Genomic DNA, 18,428 nt, shown 5'->3' with positions numbered 1-18,428 from the left:
AGAGAGAGAGAGAAGAGGAGAGGATAGAGAGAGGGAAGGAGAGAGAGAGAGAGGGAGGGAGGGAGAGAGAGAGAGAGGCGGTGGGGGGCGGGATTTGTTTTTGCCTTGAAGTCAGTGTATCAGCTGAGTAAGGCTCAGGACACTTGAAAAGTCTCAGGGTTATGACAGATTCCCAGCCGCTGGAGGTGGGAAGGACACTTTCTAATATAATCTTTGGTTAAGCCTTTTCTTTCTCCTCCTCTTCTTCCTTTCTTGGGGTTTGAATGGTCTTTTCTTGACAGTATTTAACACAGCCTCTTGAAGGTTATATATGTGCAAAGTGAAGCAAAGTCCATTTTTAGAGGAAAATTTTTATTTCTGTCTTTGAAAGTAAATGTTGCTCATTATAGATAATTTGAAAAATATAACAAATAAAAAGCAAAAATAGTCCCTGTTCCCCACAACAGTCCTTGTTAGGAACCAGGGGTGTTTATCTCCAGTTACTCAGTAGTTAGTACTAAGCATCTTCTCCATGCAGGCTCCTTCTAGAAGCCAGGGATGCAGCAGCAAAGAAGACAAGGTCCCCGTTCCCTGGAGCTTACATGCGAATGGAAGGAGGTCACTGACAAAGGTCAAACAAATACAGAGGATAATGTGGGGGGGAGATAAATTTTGCAAAGGAAATGAAACAGGGTGGTTTGATAGGTGGTGAGTTAGGGCAGAGGAGAGTCAGAGGGGTTGAAGATGTGGCATTTGAACTGGTGTCTAAAGCATGCAGGAGGGCCAGGCGGGCAGAGAGCAGGGGGAAAGTGTTTAGGTGGAGGGAATACTAAGGACACAGGCCTTGGGTGGGGGGGCCCTGCTTAGGGCAGGTGAGGAGCAGAAGGAAGGCCGGCACGGCTGGGCATGCGGGGTAAGGAGGGGCCTTGCGTGTTACCATGTGGGGCAGTGCAAAGCCTCTGGAGGGTTTGAGGTAGGGGGTGAGCTGCATAGGCTTCTGTTTTTAGAATGTTTCTCAGTGGCTGTGTGGAGAGTGCATTGTGGGGGCTCCAGTGGAAGGAGGGGAGCAGTCAGGAGGATGTGGAGAGATGCTCGAGGGAGGGACCGTGCCGGCTTGGATGAGGAGGCAGTCTTTTTACTGGATTTTTTTTAACGTATCTGGGATCATAGTATCTGTCTATCTCTATATGTGTTTTGGCTTGCGGCTTGCAGAATCTTAGCTCCCCAACCAGGGATTGAACCCGGGCCGTGGCAGTGAAAGCGCTGAGTCCTAACCACTGGGCCACCAGGGAATTCCCCACAGTATCTATACTTTATATTTGTGTTTATATGGAGACTACTGATTGCTTTCCAGGCACTGTGCATTATGTTAAGCACTCTATAAGTACCTTGTCTCATTCATTTCTCACACAGCCCTATGAGGCAGGCATTGTAATCTCCATTTGCAGATGAAAAAACTAGAACTAAGAGAGGTAGGTTTAAAAAAAGGAAAAAAAATTCACTAGTAGTTCCTGTCCTCACAACAGACCTTACTAGGAAATGTGGAATATTTTTTTCTGGTCCTTTATTCACAAACACCCAAGTTTATACCGTATAGGTGGCGGAATGAGAAATCAAACCTAAGTCTGACTCACTTCACAGCTTAACCACTACCCGGTGCATTTTAAAACCTTCCTGTGATATTAATGTTATTGTATAAGCATGTCCCCAAATATACTAGCTCAGCTTGTAGATCAGTCATCTGTTGCCGTGACAGTGTTTACCAAACACTCACAAATACCTGGTAGCATATACACATGAGGGTTTATTGTTCACTCGTCTGAAATTGCTGTGGGTTGGTCAGGTAGCTCTGCTGATCTTGGCTAGACTCGCACATCTCAGGCACAAGTGATCTGGGCTGACCTAGACTGGCCTGCCCCACGTGCCCTTCACCCCCCCAGGAGGCTAGACCAAGCATGTATATATGGTGGTGACGAAAGTGCTGCAGAGAAGCAGCAGGACATGCAAAACCTCTTTAGGCCCAGCCTCAGAACTGACACCCTGTCACTTCTGCCACAAGGCCAGCCCAGATTCAAGGGGTGGGGAAATAGACTCAGCCTGGAACTGCAGAGTCACGTGGAGCAGGATGTGGGTAGAGGGAGGGATGAGACCTCTGGCCATTAGGACATTGTCGCCTTTGCAGAGTGCTTGTTGGACAAGTTAACAGGTTCCTGCCATCGGAATAGAGACTAGCTAAATCATCCTCAGAGTTCAGAAAGCCTGCATCCTTAGGGTGTACTTTTAAGGCCTCTATTTAATCTTTGTACCTAGTATGGTAACACTTTACATACCCTCGAGTGTTACTGCAGTCTTCTAAGTTAATTGGCACCCTGTAATGTAAGGATTCTCGGAAGCTGGGTGTTTTGCAGTGAAGGGAGCCCTGATGATGGTTTTCTTCTGAAAGCAGTTGGTACAAAGAGGGTCAAAAGTGCTATTTCAAACTCACATTATGACTCTCTAGGGTCAAAGAGGTCGTGAGAAGCAAACAGACCACAGACTGGTTATGGGAAGGAGAGGAAGATCATGAACCAAACTGAATCACAAGGAATTTCACCCATCAGTTCTAAGAGAGAACCCATTGGCCAAAACCAAATTATTTTCTCTCTTCTCAGCATTCTTTTTTTTTTTTTTTTTTTCCTTGGCGGTATGCGGGCCTCTCACTGTTGTGGCCTCTCCCATTGTGGAGCACAGGCTCTGGACGTGCAGGCTCAGTGGCCATGGCTCACGGGCCCAGCCGCTCCATGGCATGTGGGATCTTCCCAGACCGGGGCACGAACCCGCATCCCCTGCATCGGCAGGCAGACTCTCAACCACTGTGCCACCAGGGAAGCCCCTCAGTATTCTTTATAGGGGATAATGTTCACCAGCTGGCTGACGCTCATCAGTGGTAACACTAGGATATGGTGTCTGTCCTGATGGTACGGCTGTGTTTAACCTCCTGAGTGGGGAGCACATCAGAAAGGTTGGAGATGCTGTAATTAGTCTTGAGGGTTAAGTCGTAAATGCAGCTACAGTTTATTACTTTGATGCAGCCATAAACTAAAGAAATAAACCATCAACTTGAGATTGGGACACGGAACACAGATTGTGGCTGTACCCATTCATTGATGCCTTCTAGCTAATCAGCTAATTGAACATGAGATGCTAAATTCTTGTTAAGTATGTAAGAATAAAAAACATCCTATCTTCAGTTATGCTGTTTGGAGGTTTAGGCATGCCTACTCTATGACAAAAGTGGAGGCCAATTTTGGGTTTGAAGGTAACTTCTAATCTTCTAGATTTAAGCCCTTTGTTCCACCCTTTCCACCGGAAATCCTCCTTGGCTCTCCTGGAAGTGACTTTCATTAAGATGCTTTTAAAAAGAAGAAAACAATGTTCCAGCAAACTGCAGAGTCTACACCATGGGGTTGATCCTGTCCACCCCTGATATTTCAAAGAAAGCCTTGGAGAAATACCAAGCTCAGACTTAACAAATACAGGAAGAAACCACATGGTCATCTCAACAGATACTAAAAAAGTCATTTGAGGAAATGTAGTATGTGATTTCTGATTTTAAAAAAACAACTCTCAGTGCAGTAGGGATAGAAGGGTTGGAAATGCCTTAGCTTGTCAAACTGTTATCTGCTAGGATTCTGTAATAGACCTTAAGGATATGAAGCATTAAAAGTTTTTCCATTGAAGTCTGGGACAAGCAGGGACCTCCAGTCTCATCCCTTTTACCTATTGCCTTGCAGAGCCCAGCCAGTGCAGTGAGGTGTGCTTTCAGGTAGGAATTATAAACATTGAGGCAACAACTATCTCTAGAGGCAGAAAAGATTATTTACCTAGAAAACTCAGAGAAGTTAGAACTATTAGAACTAATAAGGGAGTAAAGTGGCTGGATATAAACCCAGCATTTTAAAACCAGTAGCTTCTTATATGTCAGCAGTAACCAATTAGGAAGTCTAACAAGGGGGATTTACACTAGCAAAAACTATGAGAAAACATTGAAGGGATAAACTTAGCAAAACATGTGAGAGTTTAAAGTGAAGAAAACTGTGAAACTTAAAGATGTAAGAAAAAGAACAAAAAGCAAAAATGGGGAGTATACTAAGGTTATATTGAATATTTAAAAGGTATCAGTTGTCCCTAAATTAACCTATGGCTTTCATGCAATCTTCATTCAAAAATCCCATTAATAATTTTAAATATAACTTAATATATCCTGAAATTCATCTAGAAGACTGTAAGAATACTGAATAAAATTTTACGAAAAGAACAGTAAAGAGGGAAGAACTTGCCCTATCAAATGTCAAACCTTACTTACCATTATATTAAGGCACTTGGAGAATACTGTGTAAAGCCCCTTGCATGTACTTTATACAAAAATAAATCTTAGGTGATTCAAAATCCTAAAAATATAAATTAATTATAGTTGTATTAGAGAAAAGTATAGAGTAATATATGTACACACACGTATGTACACACATGTATATGTATACATACATACTTGTATACGTGCATGCATATAATATAATTTGGGGATAGAGAAGGTATGAAATTAGAGGCCATAAAAGAGAAAACTAAGACATTATTACCATATTACAGTGTAAGATCTCGTCAGTAGCGCAAAACTCTATAAGCAAAGTTAGAAAACAAACAGCCTGGGAGAAAATATTTTCTACAAATAAAACAGATGAAAGGATTATATCCATCGTCCATAAAGAGTTATTTCTATAAAGGATTCTTACAAATGAATCAGCAACAAAATCCATTTCAAAAGAAGCAAAAGATATGAAGAGGGTGGTATACAGGAGAAGAAATAGATCCAATAGACATGTGAGATGCTCAGTCTCACTAGTAACAAGGAAATGTAAATTCAACAATAGTGATATTTGTATACATCAGATTGGCAACATTTTAAAAATTAATATTTAATTGTACAAAAATGCACTCTTAGAAATGTTGGTATAGATAAGATTCAGCAATGCTTTTAGAAATATAAAATATACATGTCTTTTGCATGAGCAGTCTCACTTCTAGACATCCCTTCTCTAAAAATGCTCACATACCTAAAAATCCTTCCATTGGGGAATGATTAAGTAAATTGTTACATATCCAAGCTATGGAATACTACTCACCCTCTAAAAAGAACAGAGTAGTTCCATTTGTACTAACATGGGAAATTGCATATGGTATACTGGTATATTGAAAAAGTAATTTAAGATCTGCGGGTAGTATAATCCTATTTGGGTTAAATCATTTATATGTAAAAACCAAGGATTGAGAGGTTCACACCAAGCAGTTAAGGGTGGACTCCTCTGGGAAGAGCAGCAAGGTAGATTGGGGGTAAGGGAGACACATTTCTGCATTTGTTGAAATTTTGCAATGAACATCCTTGGTAATTTAAAAAATTAATGTAATGATGCATTCTTAACTTGAAAAAAAATTTTTTTTTTTTTAAATTTTGCCTTACGCGGGCCTCTCACTGTTGTGGCCTCTCCCGTTGCGGAGCACAGGCTCTGGACGCACAGGCTCAGCGGCCATGGCTCACGGGCCCAGCCACTCCGCGGCATGTGGGATCTTCCCGGACCGGGTCACGAACCCGTGTCCCCTGCATCGGCAGTGGACTCTCAACCACTGCGCCACCAGGGAAGCCCTTAACTTGAAAATTCTTATATTAAAAATTTGCAAATCCACAAAAGGTAGGACAAAATAATAAAGATCCTCCTCCCTGTTACTCAGTGATACTATGGACACTTAGGAATAAAGGGGGAAAAATGAGTCTAGCAGAGTTAATACAGTAGAAAATATAGACAAACAAGATGATGCAAGGATACCTTGGGAGAAAAGAGACCCGGCTGTGTTTCTCATGTCCTTTGCTGGTTGCTCTGTGATGCTGGGGAAGCTATTGAAAGCCATTGACTCGTCTGTGGTCCAGTTAGGTTTTCTCTGTAATGCAGGTAGGGCTGACCTACTTCCATTAGAAGAAAGGGCTCGACAGAAAGAATGCAGATAAAGCTTCTGCTTTATGTGAAGTGTTATTGTTAGAATGTTCATGAATGAATGACAGCGCCCAGCATCTCAGAGGGCCCCCATTAAATGAGGAGTATTCTTTGTAGAAGCAGAACTCTGAAGTAGGCACCACTGTGAGGAGTGGGGTGGGGATAAAATAGAGAAAACATGAAAGACCATGTGGTCTGGTAGAGGAGGGGGTGTGTGTGTGTAAACCTTAACATGTATAAATCAATAAAGGGGATTTAAATACAACATAATTAACAGAATACTGAAGTACTAGGGAAGAACTTGAAGTAACTTTGAGCAATTAGATTTGGGAAATATTAATTAAGAGATGCTTCCAGAGGGGAGCAGAGGGTGTATCTACCTGTGGGTGTGTGTATGTGATGCGGGGGTGATGCATGGGGCATGGTGGTTGAACTGAGAGGGCATTGGGTAGCTTTATTATTAAGTTCAGAGAGAGTTTCTAAAGGGAAAGTAAAATACCCGTTTGACTCAGATATGGTCCATTTTCTGAGGCAATGTCGAGAGGCACAAGATCAAATCTAGCTTGACACCATCCAGTGCAGAACTCAGCAGCCTCTCGAAGCTGGAGCTGAACTGAGCGTGGCTAATGAGAAATCTCCATCCTCTGCCAATGCCTTGGGACCCATCTCTTCCTCTTTGGCAAGCAGGATACAAAGAGAGCTCAAAGCAGAGTGGGGACCAAAAGGTCCCCAGAACGTTCATTCTGCAAGCTCCCCACCAGGCCTTTCCGGAAGGCAGACAAGCCTGGTTTCACAGGTTAGCCAGAAAGCAAGTCGATGGCTTTGCTCTTCAACCCGGGGTAGTTTCTAATGGCACCTACAGGATACTCCACGTGGCGTCCAGCCTTCAGCAGTGAGGGAGAAGAGGACGTGTGCTAAACCGAGCTGAGCTGTATCCTCTCACTTATTCTCTGGGCGTGAAAGGGGTGATTGTAAAATTCAAATGAAACTAGAAGTTGAGGTTCAGAGCTCCCCACATAAACGCTGCAGTCTGTTATTCCGAAATGCAGTCCACCCTTTTTCGAGGACCTTTGTGCGTTTCAGTGGTTTGGTTTGCAGAACCGTCAAGTGGAAGTTAGATCATCTCCGTTGCATCTTTTCCATTTTGCTCAATATTCCTTGAATGCACACATGGGTTAGCACCACAGCCTGGTAGCTCGTCTCCTGTCTCCAGTCCTGCCCCCTTCAGTTCACTCCTCACACTTCTTTCCACACTTCAGCTCTGCTTATCACTTCAGTGCTCAGAACCGCACACTTCAGCTCTGCTATCTTCAGTGCTCAGAACCGCTCAGTGACATTCAAGGCCTTTTATAACATCCCTGCTGCCCACTTCCCTTGACCACATCACTTGCATTTATGCCTCTCTCCTTTCCATCTTGTGTTCTGACACAGCTACCCAAGACTACTTGTGGTGCCTCAAAAATGCAACCCTCTGTCTTGTATTTGTCCCTGGATTACCTTTTTTGCTAATTACTGTGTGTCTCAAGACGCCGCTATTCCAAGCATCTTCTCTAGGAGTGTTCCCTAACCTGCTTTGGGTTACATCCTTTCCCCCCACACTCTGGAAGCACGCGTGGTTTCCTTTCATCCCTTCACTATATCTCACTGGCTAGTTTTGGTCTGATTCCCTGACTCCCCTGGAAAACACCTTAAAGGTAAAAAAGAGTACCTGACACATAGTTGGTGCTTCATGAATATGTTGTAGGACGGAATGAATGCATGTGTTTTTTTAACTTAGTTTGTGAATATGTGTATGTGGGTCCTTGTTTTCCCTGATCTGACCTGAGTAAAGCCATTCAGCCTGCTGTGCCTTCAGGAACGATGTTAGAGTCACATTTAAGTAAGTTTAAGACTCTTGCCCTCATCCTGAGCATCATCAAGTAGCTGTCTCCTGGGCCTCCATAGAGTGTGCATGAATTAAAACTCCTGTGTTGTTCCAGGCCAGCTGTTGCCAGCCAACCGCAATACTCCGAGCCCCATTGACCCTGACACCATCCAGGTCCCGGTGGGCTATGAGCCAGACCCGGCCGACCTTGCCCTCTCCAGCATCCCCGGGCAGGAAATGTTTGACCCTCGCAAACGCAAGTTCTCTGAGGAAGAACTGAAGCCACAGCCTATGATTAAGAAAGCTCGCAAAGTCTTCATCCCAGATGATCTGAAGGTAAATTGGAACTGGTAATTAGGCTGTGGGCAAGTGGAGAGTGGGATCAAGAGGCAGATTAAGAGGGTGACCCCAGGAAAATCACACAAGCTAGTGAACAAAGACTTGTGATTTCTGATCCCATTTCTTGGCATGTGACGAGGCAAGTTGCTTCCTCTCTGGGTGTCTTCTGAACTACGCCTTTCAGATCTTGATAATGCATAGATAGAAGGAAAAGCAATAAAATGGAGTGCTTTGCAGCCCATGAAGGAAGCAAACCCACTACTATCTGCAAGGAAACCTATGAAAGCCTAATAAAATCAAACCAGGATCTTTCAAGGTTGAAAAGAGAAAAAAAATTATTTGGGAAGGGCATCTGGACCTCATCGTCCCCAAGGGTTACCTTTCCTTTGGGAATTTAACACTAATTAACTGCTTCCATTTCTCTGTAGGCCTCAGGGAGTAACAGCCAGAGACAGGACCTCTCTCCACATTGCCAGCCTTGGATGCTAGGGTGGGACTTTTAAGGAAGCTGGTGGGTTACCTGACACTATTTATAAGTAATATTCACTCTGTGTCTCAAGTAAAGATCACTTGAGTATCTCAACAAAAGGTTAATTTGGGGTTGGTTTTTCTCTACTGTGTTGAAGGCACACATTATTTATAAAGGAAAATAGCCTTACCTTAGGAAATCAGATACAACTTAAAATTAATCTGACACATTTAATGATACCTTAGGAAGAGAATTCTAAACTTACGCCATGCCTACTAATACCAAAATAGAACCATTTTGATTACCCATTGCTTAGAATATTTTGTGTTTATGCTGCTTTCCAATCATATGGACAATAGAGATATGATCGTATACATTCAAGGCATTGGAAGCAGACATAATTTTCTAACTGCTGACCACCATTTCTCAAACCTAAATACAGTTCACATGAAGAGATACTCCTGTTGGGAAAATGGGAGTTTGGGACATTGTCCTGGAACTGATTTAGACCATTTACTTCTGCTTTTCATATATACAAAGAGCACTGGAGGAAACAGTACCCAACAGATTTAAGTCACTGCTGTCATCCAGTGCCTCAGATCACCTTCAGTGATGCAGAATCATAAAATGTCCGGGTTTTGGGACTTCCCTGGTGGTGCCAGTGGTTAAGAATCCACCAGCCAATGCAGAGGACACGGGTTCGAGCCCTGGTCCGGGAAGATCCTACATGCCGCGGAGCAGCTGTGCCTGTGCACCACAACTACTAAGCCTGCACTCTGGAGCCCGCGAGCCACAACTACTGAGCCCGTGTGCCGCAACTACTGAAGCCCACATGTCTAGAGCCCATGATCTGCAACAAGAGAAGCCACCACAAGAAGCCCTCTCACCACAACGAAGAGTAGTAGCCCCTGCTTGCTGCAACTAGAGAAAGCCCGCGTGCAGCAACAAAGACACAATGTAGCCAAAAATAAATAAATAAATAAATTTATTAAAAAATAAAATGTCGGGTTTTAAAAGGGACCTCAGAAATTCATTAGACCAAAGTGATCACTTTACCACTGAGGAAGTGGAGACACAGAAAGGTAGAGGTGAGCACTGCTAGTTAGTGTAAGGCCCAGCCTCGTCCCCAAGTCGGCTAGCTTCCAGAAAGGTCACTGAAGCACGTTGGCCCTGACAGGAGCTACATCGGGAGCCTCTGGGTGACAAATCAATAGCTGTCACCTTGAGAATCAAAAGAGGAAAGTGCATAGTAAAAACACCAGAAAATTGAAGCTAGTCAGGGAATCAATGGTTAGCCTAAGATGGGGTAAGAAAGGGGCCCCATGGGATTAGGTCCTGGGCGATTAGGCATCTTCTTTCAGCTCATGCTTTTCCTCATCCTGTGTTCTTAGCCATACAATTCTGTGTGCATTTTGGGACTTGCCTCTTAAACTAAACCGGGGAGCCCATTCAGTAGGGATTTCCTCTTGAATGGAGGCAAGTTTGAAGGGATGCTGCTGAGTAGTAGATACAACTTCCAGCCAGACCTGCACATGGTCTCCAGATTTACAAATTTAAAGCAAAGAGCAAGCTTACTTAATTACCCTGGTAACCTCAGCAACAAAGAGGCCACGTGAAAAACGTCTGTGCTGGAATGATGCATGTTACTGCCACCGTGGCTGGGCCTGGCCTTCTCACGTGCCAGTGAGGGGAGCAGGCAGGAACACTGTCCTGCCAGGTGTCCCTGGGTTCCTTCAGTTGTGAGTAAAGTCTCAGGCCCCAGAGCATGAGCAATGGTGAAGCAAGAAGCAGAGCTGTAAGATGTTTGTCATGTGGCAGGAGGGCTGAGCTGGGGCAGGTGGCCTCCAGCCCTGGATGAGCAGACCGAGTGAGTGAAGTGGCCCTCCCTGCCGCTGCCTGCAGTCTCTCTCTGGAGCCATTCATTTGGGTTAGCGGGCAGCCCCAGGAGGATGAAGGGGTGGCATACTGATTCCTAGCTGAGACTCAGTTTAATCGCCTTGGTGTCTTTCAAACACCCATTCATTCACTTGACACATATTTTTCAAATGCTAGTGTCTGCCAGGTCCTATGTCAGGGCCTGGGGATTCCAAGGGGAGCCGCTACTGACAGCCCCCAAGTGAGAAAAAGGGAGTGTTGACATGTCAGGGGGGGCCTGCTGGGCAGAGGTGTCATCAAACACCAGACCCCCAAGAAGATGGGACTGGACTGAGGAGTTCTTTGCCAGGTAGGGCTACCTCCGTAGCCAGATGGCATCTGCCCCTGGGAGAGAGAGGGGAAGTGTACAGGTGATGTCTCAGCCCCACTCAATATCCCGCTCTCCCCGCCCCCCATTTCTGTGCTGACAAAGGTGGGAAAGCTGGTTTCTCTCGTCTGGGACGGTCCTGCCCGCCTTCTGCAGCCTCCGCTCCACTCCTGTTCCCAGCTCCCCTCCCACCTGAGATGGTCCCCATTCCACACCTCGCCTAGCTCATCTGCACATGTGGACAGGTGAGGCTGGGAAGTGAAAGCACCTTAGAAGTGAGAAGAGCTCAGAAACTGGTTGCTACACTGAGGTCAGCTGGTGACGCCCCTGGTCCTTAAGACCTGGTCACAAACCAGCAAGTCCACGGCCTGTGGTGGCACCGCATCCCCATCCTCCTGCCGCCGCACACAGCTTCTCCTTGTCTTCATGTACCCCTTCACTCCCCGGCCCCTGTGTGCAGGTTCTGACACATCCTAAGCCAACCCCTCTTTCCAATCATCTTGGAAACTACACTCCAGGGAACACTGATGAGTATGGTAGATTCACTGATTGACCAAGGGGGTGGAATTGGGGCTTACAAAGTAACGCAGACAACTTCCGTCAGAGCTGGAGCTTTCACTGTTGTTAATGTGCCTCAGGCTCTCTCGCCCCTGTGGAGTCTTGTGCTCTCTTAGCTCCTCCCAGCTTCTCTGGGCCAGCGGCCTAGTCTCTCACCCCTTCCTCCCGCTCTGCTGCGCCCTTTCTGAAGGGAAGCAACAAATCCTGCCCCAAGCTTAATTATCCAGGTATTTTCCAAAGGGCAGCCTCCTCTCTAAGAAGAATTCTGGTACTAGCTATTATGAAGATCACCTTTTTCACTTTGTGACACATTATTATGAAATGTATAGCAAGCTGGGAGTGGCTTATAAATAAGAGAACAGTACTAGCTTGTGAAGGACAGATAGAAGGTGCCTCCATATGCTTTCTGTCTCACACTTCCTGTCATTGTGCTGGGCAAGTGTTGGCTCAGGATAAATGGCAGGGATGGCGCAGACCACTGACCTTGGACTTTGCTCGCAGCCTTGGCCTCAAACCATGTGACCTCCTCCAGTGCCAAATGCCCCTTGGAATCTTGGGGGAGGGGAAGAACTGGCTCACTCCCTTATTCTGGGTGGCACATAACTGCAGGTATTAGCTTTGCTAGGATTGAGGAATTTACTGTTGCAAGTTGTCGAAAAAAGGGGGTTGCAAAACCCACCAGGTGGCACCATAAATGGAAGAAGACTTACATTTCTCAGTCCTCCTAGGAGGGTTTTCCCTTTTTTTGGCAGCGGGAGCAGTGATGGGGGGGAAAGGAGGGATTGCTTCCATGTTGACCACAGTTAAACATCACTTAGGCTCAGACAGCCTAGAAAACAGTTAAACAGGAAATTAGAGTAGTTATTGAAATGTTAGCCACCAATATGAGTATTGATCAGTGGCAGGTGGAACTTTTTTGTTCTTAATTGCCAAAGTACACATGCCCATTATAGAATAGTCTAGTAGTTCAGGAGGATATAAAATAAAAGGTGAAAGATCCTACCTCTCTCCTTGGCTCCCTCCTTCAATCCCCCTTCCAAAGCCACCACTTTCCATAGCTACGTATAAATCTTCTGGGCCTCTTTCCATGAATATATACTATTATAATTTTTTAACCGAAGTGGGATGAGGAACCTATTGATCTGCAAATTGCCACTGTTTCTACCCACATAGTGATACGTCGCTAGCATCTTTCTGGCTCGGCTGGATCATTATTTTTAACAGTTGTGTGAATCTATCATGATGTAGTTATTAAAGCTCCTGATAATTAGGGGGTTTTGCTCATTTTTTTTCTATTACAAATAATGCTGCACTAAAAATTTTGGGCCCGTGGGTGCGCACGTGCGTGAGGACTGCACTAGGGTGCGAGCCCAGAGGCACGGTGCAGATACTGCCAGGTCGCCTTCCAACAATACTGGATCAATTTATTGAGGAAAGCACGCTCCCAGGGAAGAAAAGGGTTTAACATTTCCAGCAAAGAGAGGGAAGGAGTTAGGCTTGTCCTTCAGGGAGTGCGGGGGGCCCGGCTTTGCTCGGGGACGTGCGCTCTGTTGGGCGGGAGAGGCGGCCCGGGGAAGGGTGGGTGCCGTCGGCTCGCAGAGCCGGAGCCGGGGGCGGGGGCGGGAAGCCCGGTGGGGATGCGGGCCGCGGGCCGAGGTCTAACCGCGTCGGTGTGTGTCTCCCCCGCCCCGAGCAGGACGACAAGTACTGGGCGCGGCGCCGGAAGAACAACATGGCGGCCAAGCGCTCGCGTGATGCGCGGCGTCTCAAGGAGAACCAGATCGCCATCCGCGCGTCCTTCCTGGAGAAGGAGAACTCGGCGCTGCGCCAGGAGGTGGCCGACCTGCGCAAGGAGCTGGGCAAGTGCAAGAACATCCTGGCCAAGTACGAGGCCCGGCACGGGCCCCTGTAGGCCGGCTTCCGCGGGCGGCCTCAGGCCCCGGACAGGGGCCTCCTGGTTGATCGCACCGCACCTACCGACCTTTCTGACATCAGCACTTTACCAGATGCATCAACAGGACGGACTCACATTTTGGCGTGGGTGTGTGTATGTGCTTGTGCTCATGTGTGGTCAACGGGTGTGTGTGCGTGCGTGTGTGTGTGCGTGCGTGCGTGCGCGCGCGCGCGTCCCTTTGCACTTGCCATTTTGATAGCCCTCCATCGTCTTTTAGTTTCAAAATGAAAGGTGCCATGTTTTTACTGGACTGCGGAGACCTCTCGTGGGTTTCCTGACCCCCTTCCTCCTCCACTCCTGCCCTTTCCGCGTGGCTTCGTGTTGGCACTTACCTACTCTTCCAGGACCCTCTGGTTGGGTTCGCTAAGAAGGGCCCTGGTGAAATAGTAGATCTCGGTTTTCAAGACCACAGGCTCTTGTTTCTGTGTGATCTGTAAGTTACCATGCTAATAAGGTGCACAGAATAACTTAGCACTACACTGCGGCTCCGTTCAGTTACAGGCTGCTTCCCTCCTATCTTCAGTTTTGGTGATAATCGTCTTCAAATTCAAAGTGCTGTTTAGATTTATTAGATCCCATATTTACTTACCGCTGTCTACTAAGTTTCCTTTTGCCTCTACCAACCCCGGCAAGTAAGAGTACTAGTATAGAACACAGAGTGTGTTTTTGCACTGTCCGTACCTAAAGCAATAATCCTATTGTACGCTAGAGCATGCTGCCTGAGTATTACTAGTGGACGTAGGATATTTTCCCTACCTAAGAATTTCACTGTCTTTTAAAAAACAAAAATTACAGTAATGCATTTGAGCATGCCCAGAACATCCCCAGGACAGAGAAGCACAGGGAAATGCCAGGTCTAAGAACAAGGAGTTAACTTATCAGTATACAGCCAAAAAATGCATCTTGGAACAGTTTTTGACGTTGATGTGTTTGCTTTTGTTTTCTCCTCTTTCCCATACCCTTAGCCCCCAATTTTCTAGTTAACTTTTTCCACATCCCTCTTGATATTCAACACAATTCAATTAAGATTCAGTTTTCCCCATTTTTTGTAATATATATGTTTTTGTGAATCATACCTTGTCGTTTTTAAAAATCAGTCAGTTAAGTTAATAAGTTGATGTTTTGTAAAACCCTTTTTCCTGTTGGTGTCATTTTTGAATGCTTCATAAATTAATGATTTTGGAGCTTATGTTTCTTATTCTCTGTTTGCTTTTGAACGTATGTGCTCTTATAAAGTGGACTTCTGAAAAATGAATGTAAAAGACACTGGTGTATCTCAGAAGGGGATGGTGTTGTCACAAACTGTGGTTAATCCAATCAATTTAAATGTTTACTGTAGACCAAAAGGAGAGATTATTAAATTGTTTAATGTTTATACAGAGTAATTATAGGAAGTTCTTTTTGTACAGTATTTTTCAGATATAAATACTGACGATGTATTTTGGAAGACATATATTATATATAGCAAAGAGAAAGCGAAAACTATTCCATGTTTTAAAATTATATAGCAAAGATATATATTCATCAATGTTGTACAGAGAAGAAGTGCTTGGGTGTTTTTGAAGTCTTTAATATTTTAAGTCTATCACTGACACATCAGCATGTTTTCTGCTTTAAATTAAAATTTTACAACAGTGTCGAAGCTTGCTGTGACAGATTCTGCTCTAAAACATCTAAGGAGCTTCCTTATTTCCTATTAGGTCTCAGAAAGAAGTCAGTTAACATCACCCAAAAGCACAAAATGGATGTTAGTCAAATATTTATTGGATGATACAGTGTTTTTTAGGAAAAGCATCTGCCACAAAAATGTTCACTTCAAAATTATGAGTTCCTGGAATGGAGCATCACTGCAAGCGTCCCAAACAGTTCTGTTCTCCTCTGTGGGCACGTGCATCTTACGCAGTATAAGGTTAATATTGGTGCTATGTGTATGGTTTATAATTTGATAGATGTTTTGACTTTAAAGACGATTGTTCTTTTGTTTCACTAACTTGTGTCAAGAGATTCTGCTGTTGTTGCAAAGAAACATTTTCCGCGAGATTAAAATACCCTTTAATCAGTGGGATTTTCTAGTTTCCTGTGTCCAGAGTATGTAATTCTTTAGCGACCTGGTGGTCTCCTTGTCAATCCATCAGCAATGCTTCCCTCATAGTGTCATAGTCTTGGGAAATCTGAATAGTAAAATATTCCTGCTAGGTATCCATTTTGTCCCAAGCTACAGATTATGGTGGGAGATGGGAGAGTATTGGAATTGAAATACATTGTTCAGGTAAATAACCAATAAAATAAACAAGACCTTTGGCAAACTTAAGCAGAACTGAATAAGTGTTATTCAGAGAAACAAGTGGACATGGAGTTGGCCTTTTTATAGGTTAAGAGACTAATTGCAGTAGAATTGTTAAGTCGTCACTAAAACAGAAACAAATGACATCTTTAAGTGGAGAAGTGTTGAAGGATTGTACTGAAGACCATCTAAATTCATTGACGTTTAAAATGGTAGCTGAAAAAACTGTATTTGAGTACTGGTCTTTCTGAAATTAGGTTGTTTGTATCAAATGAGCATCATAAATGTTTTCTGCAGAAGAAATAAGACGATCATAATAAAACATTCTTTGGCGTGCCAGGGGAGGTTTCAGAAACCTACCTCGTCTTAAAAATTTAAAAACTTTGGAGTCTGTACAGGTGCCTTATATGTAGGTCATTGTCACCACACACATGAGCACTCAACCCCTGGACTCACTGCCTTCTGTCCAGGGCAGTCAACTAGTAAAGAAAGCAGTTCTGCTAAATGGTATGAGAAGCCCGGCCCAATTTGGAATGACTTGGATCATCCAGGGTCAAATGAGTTCTGCAGACTGAAGCTATTAAAAGATTCCTGTTGTAATTTTTCACCTTTTCTTCATAAGCATCTTTCAGAGATTAATTACTTGGCCATTAAAAATGAATCCAAATCATATTATGCCAACATCATTTAGACATGATTTGGAATGAGCGGCCTAGAACTTCCTGACAAGGTCACATCATCATTTCTTTTGACTAGACTTGCAAAGAAAGGCAAAAATTGGTCAGCCTATCCTTCTGCTTGTGCCGCCTTGAGGACATAGGTAGGGAATGGGAGGGAGGTAAGTGATCACTTCCTCCCCTTGAGAAAGTGGCCACTTTTGACCATTCAAAACCCACAGTGAGCAGGATAGTGACAGGCCTTTCATCTTCAAATACAACAGACCACTGTGAAACCATCCTTTGAAGCAGAAGGACCATTTGTTTGAGGAGCATTCAGACGGAATTCTGGCATTGGGTGGGGAGGAAGCTGTATGAGAAAGCCCAGAGGTTCCTTCCAACTCACCAGTTTTGTGAGGGAACTCACAATAATTCTAAATGTACATTTGAAAGGTCTTGAGTCTGTTTTCAGAAGAGTCAAGAAGAATTTTAAGTAGAGTCCTTCCCACCTCCCACCCCCACCCCAAAGTAAAACAAAGGTCATTCTGTAAAACGCAAGGAGTTTATCTACTTTTCCCCTAATGTTCCTTTTAGGAAAACTCAAATTTTATCAGCGTTAATCAGACCTATCCCAGAAGGTGGTAGACACCTGCTCTCAGTCTACCAGCTTCCTGCTGAGGGCTTCTAGGCCCCCACTGGGAAGGCCAAGATCTCCTCTAGGTTTTCTCTACAATTAACAATGTCATTTTTAAATGAGCAAAGCCATGTCTTCAATCTTGATGCGTTGGATTTGGCAACTAAAGTCAGTACATTTTGCAGAGGGCCAAGTGTATGTAGAGGAATGTGTGTGTGTGTGTGTGTGTGTGTGTGTGTGTGAATAGTTAAGGCATAAAATCTTTCATTTTGGAGCACCTTACCGAACATAACAATAATCACCGTTATCCTTTTGGCAACACCACAAAGACTGCATCTGTTAAACAGGTACAAGTTCACTTGAGGTCAGTGTAATTATACACCATGGTATTGGTGGTGTTTATTGCTGATAAGTCCAAACCTTTATCTGTCTGTTATTCTTAATGTTTAATAAACTTTGGATTGTTTCCTGTCTTTCCTTTATTTTTGTTGACAGTCTGCTGGAAATTAGATTCTGTTCCCAATTCTATCATAAAGAAGCCATTGACAGAGATTAATTACATAGATGATAAAGGAATAATACTATATAATTAGTGAAAAATCAACATTTATTGAGTCCTTACATGCCAGACCCTGTGCTAAACACTTGCATGGAATATTTGATTTAATCCCATGTCAACCCTATGAGGTAGGGACAATTGTTATCTCCATTTACGGAAGAAAGATAGAAGGTGCGGAAGCTAAGTAGCTGGTAGAAGTGACAGAAAAGGGTTCTGATCCATCAAGTGGGTGTCATTTAGAGTGGTGGTTCCCCAAAACCAGTCCAAAGACTCTTTTCTGGTTGGATGTATAAGAATCACCTGGGACCATATTACAAGACTGCAGATCCAGTGATTCTGAATCAGTACATCAGGGATGGGGCCTGGAAATCTGAATTTCTTAAAGGTTCCCAGCTAACTCCCATGTGTGGCCAAGTAATTAGAGCCAAGGATTTACAGACTTGACCTTAATTTGAGTTCATGACCTTGGGGGATCCATGTAGAAGCTTCAAAACTTCCATAATTACCTGAAACTGTATGGAACTTTTTGTGTATAAACATTTATTTTTCTGTAGAGGAGATCCATAGCTTCCCTACCCCCCAAAGGAATCTGTGATGCAAGATGGAATAAAAACCCCTGATTAACCAGGAAGGCTGATGTAGAGTGGTGGTTCCCAGCCCAGGCAGCCCATTAGAATCACCTGGGGAGCTCAAAACACTGGCACTCATGTGCCACGGTCCAGGCCAAGGAGCTCAGCATCTGTGGCAGGAGAGAAGGGAGCTCTGGTGAGGGGCTCAGTGGTTCAAATCTGTCACTTAGCGAGTGTGTGACCTTGAACGGCTACTAAAGCACTTTTAAACCTAAACCTCCCATCTGTGAGAAGGTTA

General features: G+C 44.3%; 1 protein-coding gene across 3 annotated transcripts in view; it reads left to right on the top strand.

Moving 5' to 3' along the window:
* Positions 1 to 17,468, top strand: part of HLF (HLF transcription factor, PAR bZIP family member) — a 54,285-nt gene extending 36,817 nt beyond the window's left edge. For 2 of the 3 annotated variants that reach the window (XM_082605597.1, XM_082605599.1), the window contains 2 exons: positions 7,982 to 8,202; positions 13,171 to 17,468. In XM_082605597.1, coding sequence (XP_082461723.1) covers positions 7,982 to 8,202; positions 13,171 to 13,386 — 437 coding nt within the window. In that variant the 3' untranslated portion in view covers positions 13,387 to 17,468. Of the gene's footprint in view, positions 1 to 7,981; positions 8,203 to 8,633; positions 9,631 to 13,170 lie in introns of those variants that run through there. The other variant, XM_082605598.1, reaches the window with a different exon arrangement.
* Positions 17,469 to 18,428: the final 960 nt, after the last annotated feature.

The sequence above is a fragment of the Mesoplodon mirus genome, assembly GCF_964341445.2.
Source record: "Mesoplodon mirus genome assembly, chromosome: 18".
Taxonomy (NCBI): Eukaryota; Metazoa; Chordata; class Mammalia; order Artiodactyla; family Ziphiidae; genus Mesoplodon; species Mesoplodon mirus.
Note: the sequence above shows the minus strand (reverse complement) of the source record. Positions and strands in the feature narration are given on the sequence as shown.